At 42.0% G+C, this 21,004-nt stretch overlaps 3 protein-coding genes across 3 annotated transcripts; 2 read left to right on the forward strand and 1 right to left on the reverse strand.

The window, feature by feature from the left end:
- Positions 1–364: 364 nt before the first annotated feature.
- Positions 365–4,235, forward strand: LOC311041787 (uncharacterized protein FLJ43738-like; the record flags this gene model as incomplete). The annotated part of the gene is made up of 7 exons (XM_084052274.1): positions 365–499; positions 893–1,109; positions 1,604–1,729; positions 1,996–2,180; positions 2,337–3,238; positions 3,515–3,709; positions 3,947–4,235. 7 exons carry the CDS (start codon positions 365–367, stop codon positions 4,233–4,235), a joined length of 2,049 nt encoding a protein of 682 aa, XP_083908400.1.
- Positions 4,236–4,351: 116 nt separating this feature from the next.
- On the forward strand, positions 4,352–10,074 carry LOC311042292 (uncharacterized protein). The gene is made up of 7 exons (XM_084052940.1): positions 4,352–4,489; positions 4,579–4,764; positions 5,276–5,426; positions 6,113–6,333; positions 7,106–7,263; positions 7,361–7,563; positions 9,910–10,074. Exons 1-6 carry the CDS (start codon positions 4,355–4,357, stop codon positions 7,539–7,541), a joined length of 1,032 nt encoding a protein of 343 aa, XP_083909066.1. The 5' UTR covers positions 4,352–4,354; the 3' UTR covers positions 7,542–7,563; positions 9,910–10,074.
- A 960-nt stretch (positions 10,075–11,034) lies between these two features.
- herpud2 (HERPUD family member 2) lies at positions 11,035–19,885 on the reverse strand. The gene is made up of 9 exons (XM_084051899.1): positions 19,760–19,885; positions 17,934–18,358; positions 16,851–16,928; positions 16,370–16,489; positions 15,943–16,106; positions 14,442–14,567; positions 13,599–13,943; positions 12,929–13,040; positions 11,035–12,730 (listed from the first exon to the last, which is right to left on the reverse strand). Exons 2-9 carry the CDS (start codon positions 18,078–18,080, stop codon positions 12,545–12,547), a joined length of 1,278 nt encoding a protein of 425 aa, XP_083908025.1. The 5' UTR covers positions 18,081–18,358; positions 19,760–19,885; the 3' UTR covers positions 11,035–12,544.
- Positions 19,886–21,004: the final 1,119 nt, after the last annotated feature.

Raw genomic sequence — 21,004 nt, forward strand, 5'->3', positions numbered from 1 at the left:
CAGGTCATATTGGTGTGGATGCAGATAATGCATTTCTTTGCAAAGATAATGAACATCTTTCCTCTGAGACTGATTTGCAATCATCCATGGACCAGGACCTGTCAAATGGGTTTCATTCAGGTTCACCTGTTGAGGAAGTAATTTCACACAGTAGTGACAGTTATGAAGTCTCATGGACAGTTTATATTGCAGTAGCTATTCCAAGAGGTAATTTCCCATATCCAATGTCTGTTAGACAAATAGTTGATTTCCCTGATCACATTTATACTCAATATGCACATGTTCCCTTTTAGGAGAGGCTGAGCAATCCCACGTAGTTGCTGAAAAGGCCAGGACAAAGCCAAAGAAAGTTCCTTCCGGTCACATGGTCGACACCCCAAAAGCTCAGGGCTACTATCATATTGAATACAATTTACTGCCAGATGACACAGAGACAGTCAAAGTGGACCTTGCAATGTTTGGGCCAACTGCGAAAATATACAGAAAAAACGAGTCCAAGGTAAACACTACCTTAGAGTGAGCATGTGTGCGTGTATCCCCAGTATGAACAATTCATGAACTCGAGCAGTGAACAAAGACAAGTTGGTTTAGAGTTACAGATAATGGCCAATCCCTCTCAAGGGATTAAGATGGTTTATTTTCACTTTAGCACGCTTGATTGATTCCTCTTTATGTGAATGGTCAACTCGCATCCATTATAAGTACTGTACAGTGTTCCACTTTACAAAAGTGACATTTACTTAGAATGTTAAGCATTTATTGGCGGTAAATGGATAGTACTTATCAGAGCAATTATCATGGAAACACCATTAACTGGATATAATGCTGTCTATAATTTAAAGTGAGTAACCCAAACATGAATGCATCTAATGTTTAATGTACCGGTGAACAGATTCTGAGGCCTTGGCATGAAGGAGATCAGATATGGGTTGGTTGGTCTCAGTCTTTCAGTGTCAGCGTTACCAAAGAACTGCTGATCAAACTTCTTTCACACAAGATCATCTTAAAGATATGGGAAGGCAAGGACAAAGTGTCCAACAAGGCTCGCTTTGACAGACCAGCCTTCAGACTGCCACAGACGCAACCCGAGGACACAACTGACATGTTTGGTAAGTCTGAGTTTATTGAAGCTTTTTGTAAGGACTTACAAGTATGGCCTTTCTGCTTGAACTGAACAGGAAAGACAGAGTAAAAAATAGAAGGGATTATATGAATCAGATTGTGTTAATCATTGATAGAAATTACTTAAATCAAATATGTGATAGAGAGCCACCCCCAAAAATTGTGTCTTTTATAATTATTTACGTTTCGGTCAAATTGGCCATCAATAGGTAATGTATCTGATGCCTGATGTGTCCTATGCTTCCTACAGTAATGTTATGATAATGACACAGTCATAAATTAAGTGACCATATTTCCTAAGAATGCTACAGTACCTACCTAGGAAGTCACCTTGCAAATGAGACAGCGCCTTTGATTATGGCAATTGGCTTTAGCAAAAGTACAAAAACGCCATTTGCTATATAATTGTACATCTTTGCCTCCATTTTCTACTATAATTGTGTGCTTCAAATGAGAGTTATTTAAATAATTCTTTCCTCAGCTTTCCTCAAGGACATGAATTTGGCTGCAGCAAAAAAGAAACCTGCAAGTGATGCAGCTCATCTGGAGAATGTCAAAAGGAACGCTTTCGCCTCAGCTGAAATCAACCTTGTTCATTTGCTGGCAGGTATATCATTTCTTTGTTCATGTAAATTAAAGTAAAAATTGTCAAGTATTCCAATATAAATATCTTGTGTCAATACGAATTCCATGCCACTAAGGTTAAGGAATAATATAATTAAATGTGATCCCATATATTAATGATGTCCCATCAAATCATCAGATCATATCGCGTTACACACCAAAAACAAAACAAAAAGCCTATTTGAATTCTTAAGTTTGGTGATCACTTTTATCAGTAAGTCTTCACTGTGTTATTTATGCACCTACCAGGAGAGACGACACTGACTGATCGCTTCTCTACTTGTTCACCTGCAATAAATGAAGCCATGTTCAACATATCTCTGGACAGACCATTACTATGTGATCATCTGAAAGCTGAACTAAATCCACTGGTCATCACTATACTGTCAGCCACCTCCATGCCATCATCCCCAGTCCCCTTCCATGTCCTAGAGGTAACAAACTCGCAAAGTTAGAATGATCGATTTGTTGTACCTTTATTTAATTCATCAATCACTGATGCTTTATATTTTCTGAATCACACAATTTTGAGTTGTGAGTTTGCCATGTAGTTCTGAGCTCTGGTGTAAATATCATATCCCTATTCTTAGGAGAAATGCTTGCCGGTGTATTGCCAGTATAACGTCCATAACCTGAAAACGCACAGGACAAGTTATCAAGGACACAGTAACAATGTCTCCTTCAAAGATGTGAATGTTATCCTGACTGGATTGATGAGTCCAGGAGAACTCCAAGAGTTCTTGACAGGTCCTCCACTGGAGATAGAGGTTCACGATCGCGACAAGAAGTCAGACCAACCCCCTGCACAGTTTGGCACAGGGTTGGATGATGACAAGGTGAACAATACTGCACTGGTCAGTGGGAAACGTACTACCCACAATCCCTTCAAGAAGAAGACCAGTGTGTATAACTCTTACGGTCTTGCGAGTCTCGACCTGTCTGAGCTGCTACTCGGTCAGACAAGCCTCAAGCTGCACTTGCCCATCAGATGTTCCCCTCCACCTCAGCTACTGGCCACTGAGAGAAGTGTATGGGCTAGGTTAAAAAAGGCTGAAAGGATGAATCCACCAGGTGCTGCTGATATCCTTGGCAAACAGCCCATGCCCCAGGGCCACTACCTTAATTCCAATTCTGAACTCAAAGTCAAGATCAAAGTCGCTTTTCCGCTGAGCGATCGCTGTGAAGTGGGGTCTTCACATTGCCCATACGGACGCATCGTGTATCTCTTTAGGTATGAGAATGTTTCCACAATGACCAAGCTGAGGTCGGAGATTCTGAGAATCAATGCATCCGCTTTCCAACTAGGTTTACCATCCATGGAAACAATTCACAGAGTCCTGTCCACTTTTAAAAATAATTCCATGGGCGGGGAGGACAAGGAGCTGGATTTTGTAACAGGATTCCACATGTTAGATGAAAATATACACATTTTTGTTCTTGAGGGGCTCAAACATCAAGCCATCAAAATACTTTGGCAGACAGTCCCACCAAAGTAAGTCTGCCAACACTTTCTGTAATCTCTTGAATCTCATGAATATTAGTTGAACTGCAGGAAGCATTAGTGCAAAACTACTATAGCCTAATGAAGCTCACTGTATTTATCAGTATGTATGCATGCCACTCGTGTCCACACATGAGGATACTGGAAACACGTAAATACTGTAAACTTGGTCTGAAACAGCCATGTGGCTCAACTATGCACACCTCTAGGTTGCTTTGTTGTTTTTCAGCACAGACAATAATTCACAACAAACAATTGTATTTGCAGGCTGGATGGGACTGAGGAGGAGCAGGTGAATGTTCTCTACAATTCAGGCCTAACTTTCTCCAAGCGCATCTATGACTCACTAGATTTGTCTCTGAGGCCTGTCCATCTTCACACGCCACTGGAGATGATCATGAGGCATCCTCTGGTCTATATTAGAGACATGGTCCCTCACTCCTGCTTTCAAGCTGTGTCACGGTATTAATATGTACAGTATACATTAAAACTCAGAATGTTCCTTTAACTCTAAGAGTGAGTCGGAGTTACTCTACTGTAAATGAACACTGCAGATTTGACCGCAGAGTTAGGCTGCAGTGTGGTCTTAACTTAGAATCATTATAAAAGGTCATACTTATTATTCAGAAAAATATAGAATATGGGTGGAGTGTAGTTCAGCGTTTTAACCAATATTGTGTGAATTATATTTTTTCTTAGGTTAAGCCAAATGTGCCAAGCGAGGCAACTAAAAGATGCAGTGCAGAACAAGCTGTTCCCCTCAGCTGACATGGTTCTCAGCATGAGCAGGGAATTTGGCACGTTTACTGGGAAGAGTGGGCAAAAGCTAGAAGTGAACCCTCCTCAGACAGACATGTCTTCTGTACTCATCTCAGAGAAGACATGCAGACCCCTCAACATGGATAAAAGAGAATCCATGAAAGATCATAAACAAATCAAGGACTTTATTCAGGTACAGTATATAGACCTAAAAGAGCATAATCTATAACTCTATCATATGTATCGTATCTAACAGTTTTATATCGGTTTCATATTTATGTGTTCATATTTACATTAATATTTCACATAATATATCAGGCTAACATTAAAGAAGTGCAACACGCCAGTATGCAGTTGCAGAAGCCAAAATCCACCGTGTGTGTGGCCGAAAACACTGCTTCCAGGCTGGCCCACAATTACAGCATCCAGACCTTTAACTCAAACGAGGAAGCATGGGAACTGTTGTGCAAGGAGATGGCTAAGGTTCAGCAAGACCAGACATCATGTTGTACTTTTAACTGTTAAATGTCCAGTGTGGCATCATGCCTCTGATCATACAGTATGTTCATCAGATGCCAGGTCGGAGGTTCACCTACAGTCAGCAGTATCGCAGTGCCACTGTGGAGCCGGGGGATGTGACCAAACCCAGGTCCAGATCATCTAGTGCCCCTTCCAAATGCTTCTCACATGCAAGCAGTGACTATTCCCATGAGCATCCCAGACGTCCAGATGAAGCCCGCGTGGCCGAGCTGAAGAAGGTAATTATCACTGCTGAACATAGGGTTAATCTAAGAGCCCACAGAGGAATTCCTTACAGTCTGGGCACATTATTTAGGGGTTTTTATCATGTATTTTCTAACGTCCTTCTCTATGGCAGCAAGATCACCTCTCTCAAGAATTTCAAACAAGAATTGTGGTTGTTAACATTATTATTTTGTCTCCTTACTTAGTCCTTAGTTTGATTTCTGGCCTACCGACTGCAAGTCACACCCCTCTCTTTCTCCATGTTTCTTGTCTCTCTACACTGTATCTTTGAAGGGCTGTATATTAGAGAATAATGAACCAGTACAGTACAAGACAGTCAGTCAGGCCTCTGTGAAGAACGGAGATCATGCCTGTGACTACACTATATAATGAGAGATACTGTGACACCCAAGGTTTAATGCAATCAATGTTGCTGTCTCTCATGACTAACCCTGGAGTTTGAACTAACAACTAACTATAAATAATGTTGCTGTTATTACGACCATTGTATGGGTGTGCCCACAGCCATGGAGAGAGAACATTCTACATGCAAATACTCTGAAGCCCACACTTACTCGAGGCGCATGGCCGTGGAGCCAGCATTCACTGGATTTTCAGCTCTACAGTAAACCACCTCCCGTCTTCAACCTTCAACCTCTCACCATTCACCTAACAGGTAGGGGTTGTACTGCAGCCATTATTATGTGATGTTCACTTGGGGGCAGAAATAAATACCATTACCGGGCGTAATAAGCATATATTCTCAGTTATATTCCACTCAACTATATCAAAACAATCCAGAAATCTCTGTCTCTATGTCTCTCAATATGCCCAAATGTGAAAAGAAATAATGCTTCCTGCCTCGACTGTTACCAGTGGATATAAAAATGGTAAACATAGCTAATATGGTCTTATATTTGCTGTGTTTTAAATAATACTATGCAACACATATGAAACGAAAGAGTATTTGTCAGTGTAATTCAGCAATAATAGTGCTACTTTATACCATGCGATATTGGCACTGATCTGGGCACGAAGCCGACGGTCAAGTAGACACATAACCACTAGATACAGACTGATGATAAATGATTACAGATTTTAGTCTTCATATAAAGTCTTTGTATATTATTTGAATAAAGTAATACATGTGCCTTATTTCTATTTAGTGTTCTTTATAAAGTTCCCTGTTTAGAGCTTTGCAAATTAGCCACAGCGTGTGTGTGTGTGTGTGTGTGTGTGTGTGTGTGTGTGTGTGTGTGTGTGTGTGTGTGTGTGTGTGTGTGTGTGTGTGTGTGTGTGTGTGTGTGTGTGTGTGTGTGTGTGTGTGTGTGTGTGTGTGTGTGTGTGTCTCTCTCTCTCAAGGAGAGGCTCTGAAGCAGGAGCAGTGTCAAGCAGCCAGAGAACAGTATAACAGGTGGCAGAGAAAGATACTGTGGGACAGCAGCAACAGCGTCGTCCCTCGAGTCAACGGACAGCTCCCAGAGTTCATGTGCCACCTGCGAAGAGGTTCAGGGAGGTTTGAGGAAATACTGAAAGATAAGCCCCAGAAATACTCACTCAGGAAGCCAGGCATGGCACTGAAGGTAAAATAGTCACTATTCTGTTCATGTGTAATCATCCTGATTAATCAGTATAATTAAATCCAAGCAAGATGAAATATTATTATGTCTGTCCTCTATGTCTCTATTGTTCCTACCATTGACAGCTCACTGCCTGTATTGTTTGATCATTTCACAATGAGTTGTTTCAATATAAACCCAGATCACACCAAAGGGCGATATGTGGCATCTGGAAGCATCTGTACACATAGTATGTCATCAGTCATTTCATATGTCACCAGGTGTATTACAGTTTTTGTTAATTAGTATTATATAATGAACTCTTTTCCCCCAAGATTTTTTGTTGGCCTGGTCTATATACCCAGTAAAGTAACAATCCCAATTTTACTGCATAGCTGTCTCCCTGAAAAGGGAATTTGTACAAACTGTTAATGGAGCTGAAGTGACCAGAATGGCTCATAAAAGTTAAGCTATTTGGATTGTCTTCATTTATGAACTGCCTTTGTTAATGTGGCTATCATGGGAAATGTCCTCCTAGACATCCTCCACCAGCATCTTCAAAACTCCTACATGTAGTAATTTGCATGCGTTTTACTCTTTGGCATTGTTGTTATGTAATAGACCTGATACTATGACTATATTGCAGTGCAAACTGTTAGATGCATTTGATAGATGTGTATTAGTTTTGAGTGGTTCAGTGTTCCAATGCTTCTTTTGCGGTTTCAATTATGTTGCTTTTCAGTTAACATACAGTAAAACCCTTTAGGTGCTTAACTTAAGTGCATGTTGTTTGTAGGTCTTACCTGTGCAGTCCGTGATCAACTCAGTTGATGGCGTAGTGGAAAAAGGACAAAGTATTGCTCTGGCTCCAGGGCCCTTCATGGAGAAGAATCTCACGTGCAAGAATAATGCCATCCCCAGACATCAATCCTTGTACAAAAAGTACCATTTTGTGTAAGTTCTTGAAGTTACAACCTTTACTGTTTGTGTAGCAAAAGTCAAATTAAAGATAGGAGCTTCCTTTATAAATGTTGTGTGGTGCTTGTTGCAGGGAGCACTGTGGGCAGCGTTCCTTCCTGTACAAGCAGAAAGCCTTGCCCCTGACAGATGAGGAAGGCCTTGCCCCTGACAGAGAAAGAGGAAGGCCTTGGCCCCTAACGGAGGAAGAGAAGAGAATCTATATTGTTCAGAGTCACGTTCCTGATGGGAACACATGCAAAACAGCCATATAATCTACCATGGGAACATATAGAGGTCAGTACCTAGAAAGATCAACCTTCCAGGAACACTAGTCCATACTGTACATGGGGACTTGGGACCGCAACTGCAGATCCCATAGCCTGTGGCAAAAATGTTAAGAAACAGATTCATTTTGGGAAAAGGGTAAAATCAGCTTTGTCAGTCTCTGCATATGCCAATGGTCAATGCCCATGTGCAATTTTCGATCGACTGACCAACCAACTAAGGACAAAAATGTATGGGAATGTCCACATAACTGTATCAATGTCCCTGTCGTCCGCTGATTGGCTGTTATGTCACTGTAGGATGCTGGTGCTACAGTGGGTTCTTGCAGACACAATTGATGAGACGGTAATTAAAACTCCTGCGCTTTGTTGATACAAACACAAGATTGTTTCCATGTGCCAAGTTTATATAGCCCAGCCTTGCTGGGTCGACTGCTTGCTCTGCATAAGTCCTTTATATATTTGCACTGTTGAAAAAGCTTTCTTGATCTCTGCTGGCGTTCTCTCTGACACACCCTGGCACAACACAGCCTAAAAAAGCACACCCCTACCAACCAACCGACAAATAAATCCACGGCATGGCGTTTTTCCAAGCTATGGGACTGTGACCTTTAGCCTTTGGCAAGAATGCTAGTAAACAGCTTACATTTGGGAAAAGTGAAAATGTTGCTTTGTCAGTCCCTGCCTGGGAAAATCATCTTTGTCAGTCCTTGAATATGCCAATGGCCATACTGATGTGCAATGTTAGATTGATTGGTCAACCCACTAAGTAGAAAAAATGGATTAGAATGGATGAGGACGGACAGAGTCCAAATTGAGTCAGAGTTCACAAATTGAAATATCAACTCCAGTTCCTACCTGGGAGATCCTACCTGGGAGAATCAGCTTCCTCAGTCTCTGCATATGCCAATGGTCAATTGGCCATGTGCATCCACACCATCCACTGTACCTCTCTGTGATAACGGGCAGTGCAGTTCCCATACCAGGCAGTGGTGCAGCTCGTCAGGATGTTCTCAATGGTGCTGTTGTAGAACGTCCTGGCGATGCGGGGGACTCTGAGATGTATAGTATGCAGTGGAACCTGAACACTGCAACGCTGTGCATGTAGATGGGGACGTGCTAGTTATCTGGTGTATAGCCCTTTGATGCTCGGGCACCCCAAGCAGTTGTTTACATTGTCTGTCCATAAAATGTCCTTCAAAATTAACCAAATTCACTGCCTGCTGACTGAAGTAAAATTTCTGTCCTGACAAAAAGCAATTTTGTGGATAGACTTGGAGATTGTTGTCGTCATCTAAATATATTGTGACATGTGGGCTCCAGTAGTGGTTTCCTTGTCTCTTCTCCATAGCCTCACCTGACATTTGTGGGACCCTGGGGAAGATTTGAAGTGGGACCAATTTTTTTTTGTCAATGACGAAGCACATACTGTAGTTCCAAACTATATGCAGGCTTTAAATGACGTTGGCCTTTTATACCAGAACACTGCACAATTATGTTTATTGGTATTAGATTATGTTCAGTCTGCCTTAGTGGTTACAAACAAGTCACTTCCCATTAGTGAATGGGAACTGAAACAGTTCAAGTTTACTCAGCATAAGGGTATTGTCCTGCTTAGGATGTAGTTAGGTCATACATACATTTGCCTCCCTACAGCAACCTAAACATGTTATCAGTCATAGTAGGCTTACACTAACCAAATGATGCAAGAACTATATTATACGTTAAGCAGACACCGTCAGGCATAGGTCACAAAGTTGACTAAATGTATGTTACTTTAATATGTAGCTTATACATGTAGAGACCAAGATACGGTATGTGGTTTATTTAAGAGTCGCTTCAACATAGGCAGTTGATGTGTTGCATCACCATCCCATTCCAATTGTCTTCTATCTCTATTCTTCATATGTCTTTGCATAATACCTAATAAACTCAGTGTCACCATCTGCAACTCTGGTAAAATCTCCAAATTTGTCATAAATTAGCATCTCCACATGTATGGCAGCAATTCCATTCTGTTGAATTCCAACATTACACATTATTCTACTTGATGAGGTACTTCCTATGTGATCACCTGTACTTATTCTTATTTAACGAGGAAAAGTATAAAGACTTTGCAATGAGACCAGTTGTATGGCAACAACAGTGTTAGTGGTGCCTTAGTTAAGGAAACCAGGGTCATTCCACCAATTGTTGGATCCTGAATGTGTTTTCTTTGCTATATTAAAGGTCTGATTATATTGACCAGTTGTCATTTTCCGCAAATAAATATTTTTCATTTGCAATTTAAACAAAATGTTAATTTTACTCAAATACATGCTTATAAATAGCAAACAAGTAACTGATCATTTTGCAGTTGTCTCTCAATTTTCCCCAGGGCTGTGTATCTCCCCTCTGTCGTCTGTGGCAGGTGTCCAGCCAAACTGCAGCTCTTCCAAAGACAACGAGGCCTGATAGCAGAGAAGCAGGAGAGCGGCTGCATAACAAGAGCTTATTATGATGATGAAATGTCCTACAAGGCCCCGAACACCATCTTTAGGAAATCTCTCCCACTGATAAGGAGAGTCTAACCTTCTGAAGGGGGGGGGGGGTCTGTCGTAACCCGATTGGATCGGCGGCTCGGTGAGGGGGGCGTGTGTAACGAAATCAAATGGCCGTCAAGCCGCTGTCATGCATAATTAATTGGGCCTTCTACGACCAGCAACACAAAAATCCATGGTCATTCGATTAGGGGGTTTTGGAGGACTCTCCGAAGTGCATCGCTGTCTGAACTGCTTCCCCGCTCACCTCTGTCTGACAGTAGCAGGCTGGGTATACCTGTGCATGTAAAATGTGAATGAACACTTAATAACGGCTTGTATTAACATATGGAACAGTAGTGTAATTACATAATACATGAATTACTAGTAAAGTTTTTCCCCATACTGTTTCACTCTTCAATGTACAGTATGTAAGAAAAAGCTTGTGATTTAGTGCAGTTTTCTTTCACAGTTTTATATTATTCTGCTTAAAGCTCATTTGCAAAGTGCTACCAAGACCTGTTCAGGGTGGGAGGATATTTTACCATTGGCTATTTGCATGTGTAACTCCACCTAAATCTAAAGTGTGAATTAAAACAACTCCTCATGTCAACATAAAGTGAATGTCAATTCAACTCAACAATCAATTCAATTCAATCAAAAACAATTATCCATGATACAGTAATCAAAGTATTGAGGGTCTGCAGTGAAAACCAATCTGAGAAGGACATCCTCAGAGGATTTGGCATTTGGCTTCTTTTGATAATGTATACTATATTATTTTCACACACAGTAACTTGCTCATAGAATGCTCTAGAGACCAGGGGAATTTAGGGAAGAGAGCAATGCTACAAAGCGTCCCCATACCATCTCAAATCTGACCTACTGTAAGCAAATGGCACCGCCTACAGGACATGGCAAGTACTACAGTATCACAACAGGACAATAAAACAGCCAATGAATAAAACTGCAACATGGCTTTTATTCAAAAAAGCATATATTCAGTCATTTAAAGATGCATATACTTACATATGTAAATACATAATGCTCAAATACACAGAGGGGAAAACAATGTGCTTCAGTTGCAGCAGTATTTATATGTGCATCTTCAGAATGCACGTACATCTCATCACAGATGTGGGTTTTAATATCATTTTGTACACACAAATCCCATTAAATTCTAATGGGAAGCAAATACTTTTCCTTGTTCCTGTGTTAAATACCACATCCCTCATCACTTTCATTTTAACCTCATCTCTTGCTTACAATGGAAGACTACACCCATCATGTCTATCTAACTGTAACTACCCTTACGCCGAATTCACACCATGACCGTAACTCTGATTTGTTTTTCTGAAAAAGAGGTGTGGTTCCATACAGAAACGGTGCTTAAGCACCCCATAAGAAGGTCACAGCACCCAAATGTTTTGACTTCACACATTATATTTTTTAACCAAATAAAATGAAGTGTTAGACTGTGTGACATGATCCTATTATTCATTTGTTCAGTTAATCTGGATTGTTTGTCCAACAGTGATGAGGTTTCTGTCACTGACTGCATACATTGTGTATGTGTGCTGTTTTGCGCTACGGTCCGATTATGTTGTATTTTGTTTTATCTGCGTACAGCCTGTACATGAAATTCACTACGTGCAAGGAATTTACAGAGGACAGCTCCAGTCGTTAACGGTATCGACTACATCAGTCTCGCGGGTTTCATCGCCTAATCAGTCTTTCATATTATCAATCATGATGTTCTTTCACCAGAAATTAACATGTTTCATAGACTGCACGTGTGTTCATAATTGTGACTTCTCTCTACCCTTAATTCTACTCTCAGAGGCAATACAGTTACAACCATTCACAATAATTGTTTTGGGATTGCTTGTTATTATGAAAATACAGGTTTGATGTACTACAAACAAATTCTCTTTAACTTTGGATACATTCAAACTTGAATCTGGTAAAAACTGACAGCCCCTCAACAGACATTGAAGCATACAGGTGTCACAAACTTTAAATGTATTATTATATTTACATATACATATTGACATGTGTATGCAATGATGTAGCCATCACTGCCTTGCAACATACCCACTCATTTATGAATGAACACATCTGTTTAGCAGAAGGCTTAGAGGAAAAACACTATCACTGTTGGTGTGAATTCGGCATTACATCTTAAGAGAATCTTTCACTGCTGAAGCTTGAGCTTCTTAAGGTTTGTTGACATACTCACCTGCTTTCTTCCGATACAGATATCAGCAATACACTCTCAACACACACCATGTCCATTTCCCCCATTACTATAGGGTAGCCCATTATAGTAGAGTTTAAGTCTGTTAGTTGGCAGCATGTGGTACGTTTGTGGTTGGGTGGCTGGGCTGAAGAAGACAGTCTGGTTGGGGGCGGGGGTAACTGGTGGTGGTAATAGGGGATATCTGAGGTGGGGGGGACGAGGTACAGATCTGTCTAATTGGCGGGATGAGGCCGTCCCTCTGGGATGAGCGAGGTGAAGAAGGTACTCATGAAGGACCAGGTGGTGGTGAGGAAGCCAGGCTGTTGGAGGGTTGCAGCGTTGTTAGCCTGGTCCTCAGGGCCTCCGCCTCCTTCCTCACCACTGTCCTCATCCTCCAGTCCCTCGTCCATCAGCCGCTCCTGGACACAGACGGGCAGAGACAGACGATGCCGGGAGGAAGCAAACACATTTCAGATATATTACTATAGAGACACCAGCAGTGTCAAAAGAAATAACCAAAACAAACTATGAACAACAAATAAGGGTAACCCACCATACATGTGCAAGTACAACATGACATGATGTACAGAGGGGGAAAACAAATGCATACAACTCACCATTTCCTGTATATCCTGGTGTCTCTCTGCCTCCTCCTGAGGGGCCCCGTCCCTCTCTCCTCCTCTGGGGTTCTGCTGCTCTTGCCTGAAGGGAAACCAACCAGCCTGATGCCTGCAAATTCAACATGGACCTCATTACAGGGTCATACCTTCTCAGGGTCTCAGTCAAAACACTGAAATAACACAAATCCCTTTGCTTTTACTCTAACATCACAGTGAAAACATTTAACTTCATTAAGAATCTACTTTGTGTGCAATCGTGGTACCTTCTTAACAGGGGGATGAAAAAAGTGTTGTACACAGTGTTGTGACCTTGCACAGGTATAGGCACGGTGTTTGGCCCTTGCATTTAGAGACATTGTTGGTCCGGGGAGGGGTGGGTGGCTTTATTATTATTATTATTTTTATTATTATTTTAATTAACCTTCTGTGTTGTTTTTAAGTCGTGTTTGTGTTTGTATCTTGTTTTTGTTGAAAAATGTATCCATTCAAACATAATTGTATTGCTGATATGATAATAAAAACAATTGATAACAAAAAAAAAACAGGGGGATGAAAAGTTTAATTTGGGATGATTTCTTCTCTGTTGCAAAGAGTATTTCTGTGACATCACTCATGAGTAACTGAATAACCTGGAATACACACACACACACACACACATCTTACTCACAGATAGACCAGCAGCATGGCGCCGGCCACCATGATGAAGCGACTAAAGGAGGAGTAGAAGTAGACGATGCTGAGCAGGACGCCCGCGCGTGACACCGTGTACAGCCAGTCCAGCCAATCACGGTTCAGCTCGTCCTCATTCAGCACAGCCCCGCCTTGCGCGTTCATCTGGATATTGCGGTTGCCCGCCGGTGGGTTCTCCGGCAGGGGAGCAGGGGCAGGGTTAGGTCCCAGCGGTGGCTGCATGGCCTCATTGGGCTGGGCGGGCTGATGGGGCGAGGGGGAGGGGCTCGAAGGCAACGGAGGGGCAATGCTGGGAGGCTGGGATGCTGCCATCGCTGCTTGACTGAAGAAGACAAGGAGCAGATGAAACCTTCAGAAATAGCTTCAGCAGATTACACTCTACTTTCAGTCAATAATCTGACAGAATAATATATCTAGTTCAGTTTGTTACTACATATGAAAACAGAATTGACAAACACATTAACACACTGTGGTGTTCAGTGGTGAAGCCGCATTATGCAGGCTGGCTGCTTGTGTGCCTGTCCTGCTGTGGTGCTGGTCTACACCTCAATTTGGCTTAATGGAAATAGCAACATACTTCACATATAAGAACAAAAGTGCTTCACAATAACAATGTTGGTATAACAAAGATATGCCCCCCCAAAAAATGTTTTCTTTTACATGCCTAGATTTTCAACTATGATACAACTTTCACTTCATCAGGCATTTCCTAGATTGTTCAAGCTTTCATGGCTGAAGAAGATAGTACTGTTTCGTGACATGATGTCCTTTCAATCTATAATCTGCTGAGAACGTTAATTTAGATATCATTCTTACTTACTACTGCATGTAGTATTGGCGGGCATACATCTGCTGCCACCACAACATCTGCACGGGCATGTACATTGGGTGTGGATGGGTGTTGGCTTCTATGCCCCCCTGAAATGGAACCTGTGCTCCTTCTGGCCTGTGGACAAAGATGTAAATTAGATACAAATAAGAGACAAGGGACTGCTGAAAAGTGACACGCTTATTTAACAGACAATTGAAAATAAGTGTCCTATGATTAGCATGTTACAATTTAGGCATTTAGCAGATGCTCAGAGCGACTTACAAAGTGCAAGGTCGAAGTGCCATGGAACTTTAGCAGCAAATACACATACAGTGTTCAGCAGACAACAGCGGGGGTCCCATACGCACTTGTTGGCAGTGATCCCCTCAAAAAGTTATATAATTCCCAGATGGAAAATCTCATCTTGAAGTCTTGGCAATAAATCGTTGCTGTCAGGCAGAAACCTCCTATTATATCTCCATATTATATCTTTTGTATTAATGCCCTACTTGATCATACTACAGCGTCACACAAAAGCATCAAAAGTAGCAGAGCTCAAAACGTGGCGGGAAGCGACGCATTTTGAGAAAAGTAGCTGAAAAGTAACTGTTTCCACCCGACAGAGACGAAATACACTTTAGAAAAACAGTAGTGTTTTTTTTAAAGAAGTATCAGACTACAGAGTCATTATGGGAGATGTTTTTCAACTCTGTATGCTTGGCTCTGGCTCTTGTTTCTCCTGTCATGATAACAATGATATGCATGTTGTCACAGACTGCATCTGTGATTACGTGGTTAGGTCATACACTCATTTGTGAAGTTAGGGCCTGCAAGTTAAATGCAAATAATGTTGGGGTGCCAAATGTTAATGTCATCAAATGTTAAATAAAATAATTGAATGCACGCATTGTGCCATCGTGCCCACCGTGTTAGTAGTTTCGTGGATGTAGAGTTGTATAGTGTGCAATTATGATACACAATGCATATTGTCAGCATTATGCCCGCTGTGGCAGCTATTGTCCACTTTTACTTGTTGTAATGTTTGGTTGTTGATCTACAGTGTGTGAATTTATATTAAGCACTGTTCAGATCAAAGATCTGCAACCAGACAAAACCTTTTAAAACACTGCAGGCTGGCTGACACTGGCTGATTAAGTCTCATGAGATTTTACTTGTCGAATTGGAAGCAACAAGTTTTAGAATGAAACATACGTCAGTGCAACTATTAAAAATGTCTTACAATCAGCGACTTAAGAATTTGTAACGGCATGCAAGCGCAAGCGTGTACAACCAGCTCTCTGCCTTGAACCACTCCTTGCGTCTAGTCAATTTCTTGATGTGGACTGTTAGAATGTTGCCGTTTTTAGGATTCTGTTCTAAGTCTGAAATGGTTGCAAGTTTCAAATGGGTTCGTCGCAAATCTTTGATCTGAACGGTGCTTTCACCAGGGGTCCCCAACCTGTGGAGCTTAAGTAAACCAATAACAGAGAAAATGTTTATGTTAACTCACCACTGATTAACACCAGTAGGAAGTGGGGTGTGAGGATTGTACTGGGGGAAGCCACCACGATACCTCAGCCCATCATAACTTCCTGGTACAATGTAAGGAGGGACGGGCTGACTCTCCTGACTTGGCATGGTGACAGGGGAAGCAGAGCCAGCGCCGTCTGAACTCTGAGTGTGGAGAAGTCAATACCAATCATAAGCCACCTGAGAGCACTAATCTACCGAATTTCTTTATAATTCAAGCAGGTGTATAAGTCATCAGGACAATCTGGGTCTAATAAAGTATTAATCAATTAAGTGTATGAATGAAGTTTTCAATGAGTTTCCCAGAGTAACTAATCCATGACAATTGTAATCACATATCTGGCTAAATAAGTGCAGTAAACATCAGATCCTGCAGCCCTACAAGAGCAGACAGTCCGCCTACTCACGGTAGAGCTGGAGCCAGACTCAGAGGCCACTGGGTCAGTCATAGTGGGACTGTGAGGAGTGGGAGAGTCAGGAGGGGTCCGGGAGGCACAAACCAGGTGCATCATGTGGTACTCATCCTGCTGTGGAATGAGAAACAGATGGCCAGGACAGACAAAATGACAGAAAGAGGAAGAGAGAATGAGTTGGTGCCAGCCACAGAGCAGAGAGGGACAATGAGAGAAACAGAAACGGAGAACAGAACACAGAGAGAGAGGATTACTATGGAAAGGGCCAGAATTCGGAGACAATGCTAAACCTTTGTTAATATGCAGCATCAGATCAGCTATTGTTGCCCAGCCACCATCTCTTTCAGTTTGTTCTTGCATGCACATGGACACACACACTTTCTGAATACTGACACAAGTTAATAGTTACCTACCTCAAAAGCTCAATAAAAATACAACAACTCTCTCTCCAACACACACACACACACACACACACCTTTCTAAGCACATCTCTGAGCTGCAGGTGGTCCTGGAGGAGCCTCCCTGAGTACACCAGCCGCTGGTCTTTGGATGACTGGAAAGTAAACATGAAGCTGTTGAGTCAGAGAAGCTGAGAAGTCCCACCAACACTTTGTAATCTGAAGTTGTGATATGAAGTTTAGTGACCATCCAAAAAATATTCATATGAATTCACATTTTGCCATCGTATAATAATAAAATAAACAGCTTTATTTTAATTTTTTTCTCGTTTAGTCATTGGCAATTCCTCCAATGTCCCTGTCACTGCCAACCCCTACTGTTGGCTTTGGGGAGGGTGTGTAGACGACCACGTCTCAGTCGCTTCTTTTCATCTGACATGGAGGAGTTTCACCGTGAGGGCGTAACATTACATTACAGTCATTTAGCATACGCTTTTATCCAAAAGTGTCTACTAAACGCATGTGGAGGAACACGCTATCCCTCCCAGTTCCGCTCCCCGCTGAACAGGCACCCCAACCAACCTATAGGAGTCCCTATTGGAGCAACAGACAACACCCCGTGCCAGTTTCCCACAGCCATATGTGGAGCCCAGTCTTCACAGTGGTGGGCAGGTACTTTACCCCTGCACCACCCGGACGTCTCTGCTTAGATCCTGTTTCTCCTCCTAAATCTCAACAGTTTTCTGAAAACGTATGTTTCTGTATCAGTGGTGCTCCATCTTTTTCATGTCAAGGACCCCCAAAATTATATATATTTGGCCGCGGACCCCCATCAAAATATTTTGTTCCAGGGACCCCCAGAAGCAAAGATTTGAGTTAAAAATGTTCGCTTTAAAAATATATATATATATTCAAAGATTTGCACACATTTTCACGATTTTTCAAAAATAGCAGATCTGCAAGCTCGTAGCGCGGCACTCGGTGCCGCGCTATGAGCTTGTATATCTGCTATTTTTGAATAGCCCAAAGTGTAAAATAATGCTTTTAAGCTCAAATCTAAAAATGAGACATACCAGTATAGCCTTATTTTACACAGCATTAGATTAGATTACCAGTAATATGTTAGATTACAATAACAACGGTGGCTGCTCAATATTTACCGGCTTGCTGGGATACACATTGGAGATGTGGCTTTTCAATCTCTCCACGGTCCAGTTGAGGAAGCAGTTGATGGTCTGGTCATCGTACTTCTGGTTGGGGGCCTTGATGACCAAGGTGACGGGAATGTCAAACGCCCCAGAGTCCATGGCTCATATTACTATGTGTGTGGGCTCTACAGAACCTGAGCTTATGAGGAGGGATGGGGTGTATTGTCACAGCTCAGGGCTTACCTGTGGAGCACGACACACTCAAATCTTCTCCATGGTGACCTCACCACACCGCTTGAACAGATCACTCTGATGGATATGGGGGGGTGGGCCTCCCCCTTTACCACAACTCTCTCATTGATTAGTGAATTAATTTGCTCAATGTCCAAACAAAATGATCGATAGGTGATCCTCCTGTGGCCACAGTTCTTTGATCCCTGTTGGACAGAGTGAGGTTGGTAAAAGGCTTTGTTTTAATTTGCTTTGCAAATAACCTGGTCACGCTAAGCACTTGCTTTGATATCTTTACGTAGTGGCCTAAGTGGCTTGTAGAATTCCAATATGTACAGTCCCTTCACTATTTCACCTTATATCATATCACACACATGGTATCATTATGTCCAGACATATAGACATATGTCCAGGTGATGGATGGATGGATGGATGTCGGTAACTAAGGCAGTGGTTCTCAAACTTTTTCATGTCAAGGACCCCCAAATTGACACTTATTAGCCCACGGACCCCCATTTGAAAAGATATGCCAGGGACCCCCCATAGGAGACGATTTTTTACGGCTCTGGCAGTGATTCTTAACCATTTTAATTTCAAGGACCCCCAGTTTGACATGCATTAGGCTACGGACCCCCATTTAATGGCATTCATATCTCTGGGACCCCAATTCATATTGTAAAATCAATGTTAATTTAACTCTGAGAGTGTCCAAATGGACCCTAACGGGTCCATTTGGTTCCATTTGGACACTCTCAGAGTTACAGACCCATAAGGGTCCATTTGGTTCCTATCCATTATTTAGCTGGGGACCCCCTGGAACCCCCTCAAGTACCCCTGGGGGTCCCCGGACCCCACTTTGAGAACCAATGAACTAAGGTACCTTATAGTGCAGCCACACTGACCAGCCACAGCCTCAATTTACTTTGGCTGTTGCCGTTAAAATGATAGTCCTGAATGTTAGACACACAACGGCTATATTCAAAGTAGACAGAATGCTATCAGTACTGTACTAACATAACATCAACAGCATTATGCAGCATAGGCTATGCATAACATGGCATGCATTTTCTGTTATATTTACAAACGTGTGCCATAGTGGTAGCAAGTGGCTTCACCTAGCTTGAACTTAACTAGGCTAACATTCTGGGCATCCAATATCCAGTGGTGATAAGGTAGCAGCAACTTAGACACATCAACAAAGAAACTAGACACCTGATCTAAAATCTGTGTGGGGGCATTTGAGTTTACACTCAACACCTGCTGTGGAGACTCATTTTTACAGACTGACAGACAGCTGTCAAAACAAATACAACCCATCATCTACAGCCAGTGAGCCGACAGATAAGCCGACATAAATCTTCAGTTATGCAAATCAATAGTTTATCAGATGATCCAAATACAACAGCTCAGTAACGTTGTTTTGATCCTGGTTAACGATAGCTGCCTGTTTGGCTAATGTTTAGCTGTAGCTTTGCTGGCATCTGACAGGCTGACAGACAAAGACAGGTCATCTGTTCTGTTCTGCCATCTAACCTTTAATCGCAATCCAATGTCATGTCCGTTTCATGTCATGATTTGACGCATTTACTGTAGATCATCGCATGTACCTGATTGCGGTGTTCAATGTTTTTCGTCCCCTCTTGTCTTGTCCCCAATCGACTCACTGTGCTGCTGTTCAGCTCAGCTACAGCTAGCTTGTTGTTGTAATGTAATGTCGGGCGTGATGATCCCCCCCGGAAACCACGTCAAGATTGGCGTCGCTTGCCAAAAATAATACATACCAGTCTATCAGTGGTGGAAAAGTACTCACTTTTTTTTTGTTTTACCTAAGTTAAAGTATCAATACTCCAAAGTAGAAATACTCTGTTACAAGTAAAGGTCCGGAAGTATTGGTATCAAAATGTACTTAAAGTACCAAAAGTAGAAAGTAGGCCTACTCATTATGAATAATGTCTCCATTCCACAGGTTTTCAAATGTATAAATTATATACAAATCTTTTTGTATTAGTCCGGGAGTCAAAGGGTGATTTTTGGCTGAACGTGGTTTCGTCGGTAAAAGTTTTTTTCTCAACTGATTCTTGCTGCTGGGGGTCCCCTCTTAAGGATTCAAGAGGGTGCCCAGTGAAATCCCTTGGGCATTTTTTATTATTAACCCCTTAATGCCCAAAACACAAAAAATTCACCCAAAATAGACTTCTATGGTATTTCATGCAAAATACTTGATCTAAATGCTTAAATTTGGTTTCTACAGTGTGTATCCATGTAAGTGGATGTGTACAGTGCATTAGATTTAATATTTATGCATGTTTTAATATTAACCCCTTCCTGCCCAGAACAACATAATCTTTAAACTGTGATATTGTACATGCACATAAATCAAATCAAATCAAATGCATTAGAACTGCTTTCAACAGTGGAACTTGTTTCCTTTTGGATGAATGCACATTAACCCTTTCAGGCCTTCCATATTGAGCATCCTGCACAAAAATATCTACAGAACATATTCCCCTGGGGGGGAAAAAGAAAAGAAAAAAACATTAAAAATATATATATATATATATATTCCCCCAGCCCTAAGCCACCACTGCCTCAACTTATCCGCCCCAATAACCGCGCGAGCCACCTTCCGGATAACCTTGTCATTGGACAACCCGAGTAATGTGATGTGACAATAAAGTTTGATTCTGATTCTGATTCTGAGTCGGAAGGCTCGGCGGGCCTGGGCTGCAGAGACAACCGAGCGGAGCTGCAAGAGGCCGATGCCGCCATCGGAATTGCTTGAGTAGAGGATCCCGTTGCTAGACGATTGATGCAAGCGGAACCACTCCCTCACTCTGACCCGGATAGCCTTG

Source organism: Gymnoscopelus microlampas, assembly GCF_963454915.1.
Source record: "Gymnoscopelus microlampas genome assembly, chromosome: 3".
NCBI lineage: Eukaryota > Metazoa > Chordata > Actinopteri > Myctophiformes > Myctophidae > Gymnoscopelus > Gymnoscopelus microlampas.

Coding starts and splice junctions, on each gene's coding strand:
- herpud2 (XM_084051899.1), bottom strand. CDS start 18,080: ATGGACTCTGGGGCGTTTGACATTCCCGTCACCTTGGTCATCAAGGCC. Junction 13,041..13,598: donor GCCATGCTGCTGGTCTATCT/GTGAGTAAGATG, acceptor TTGAATTTGCAG/GCATCAGGCTGGTTGGTTTC. Junction 12,731..12,928: donor ACCAGGATATACAGGAAATG/GTGAGTTGTATG, acceptor GTCTGTGTCCAG/GAGCGGCTGATGGACGAGGG.
- LOC311042292 (XM_084052940.1), top strand. CDS start 4,355: ATGCAGTTGCAGAAGCCAAAATCCACCGTGTGTGTGGCCGAAAACACT. Junction 6,334..7,105: donor AGCCAGGCATGGCACTGAAG/GTAAAATAGTCA, acceptor TGTTGTTTGTAG/GTCTTACCTGTGCAGTCCGT. Junction 7,264..7,360: donor TACAAAAAGTACCATTTTGT/GTAAGTTCTTGA, acceptor TGCTTGTTGCAG/GGAGCACTGTGGGCAGCGTT.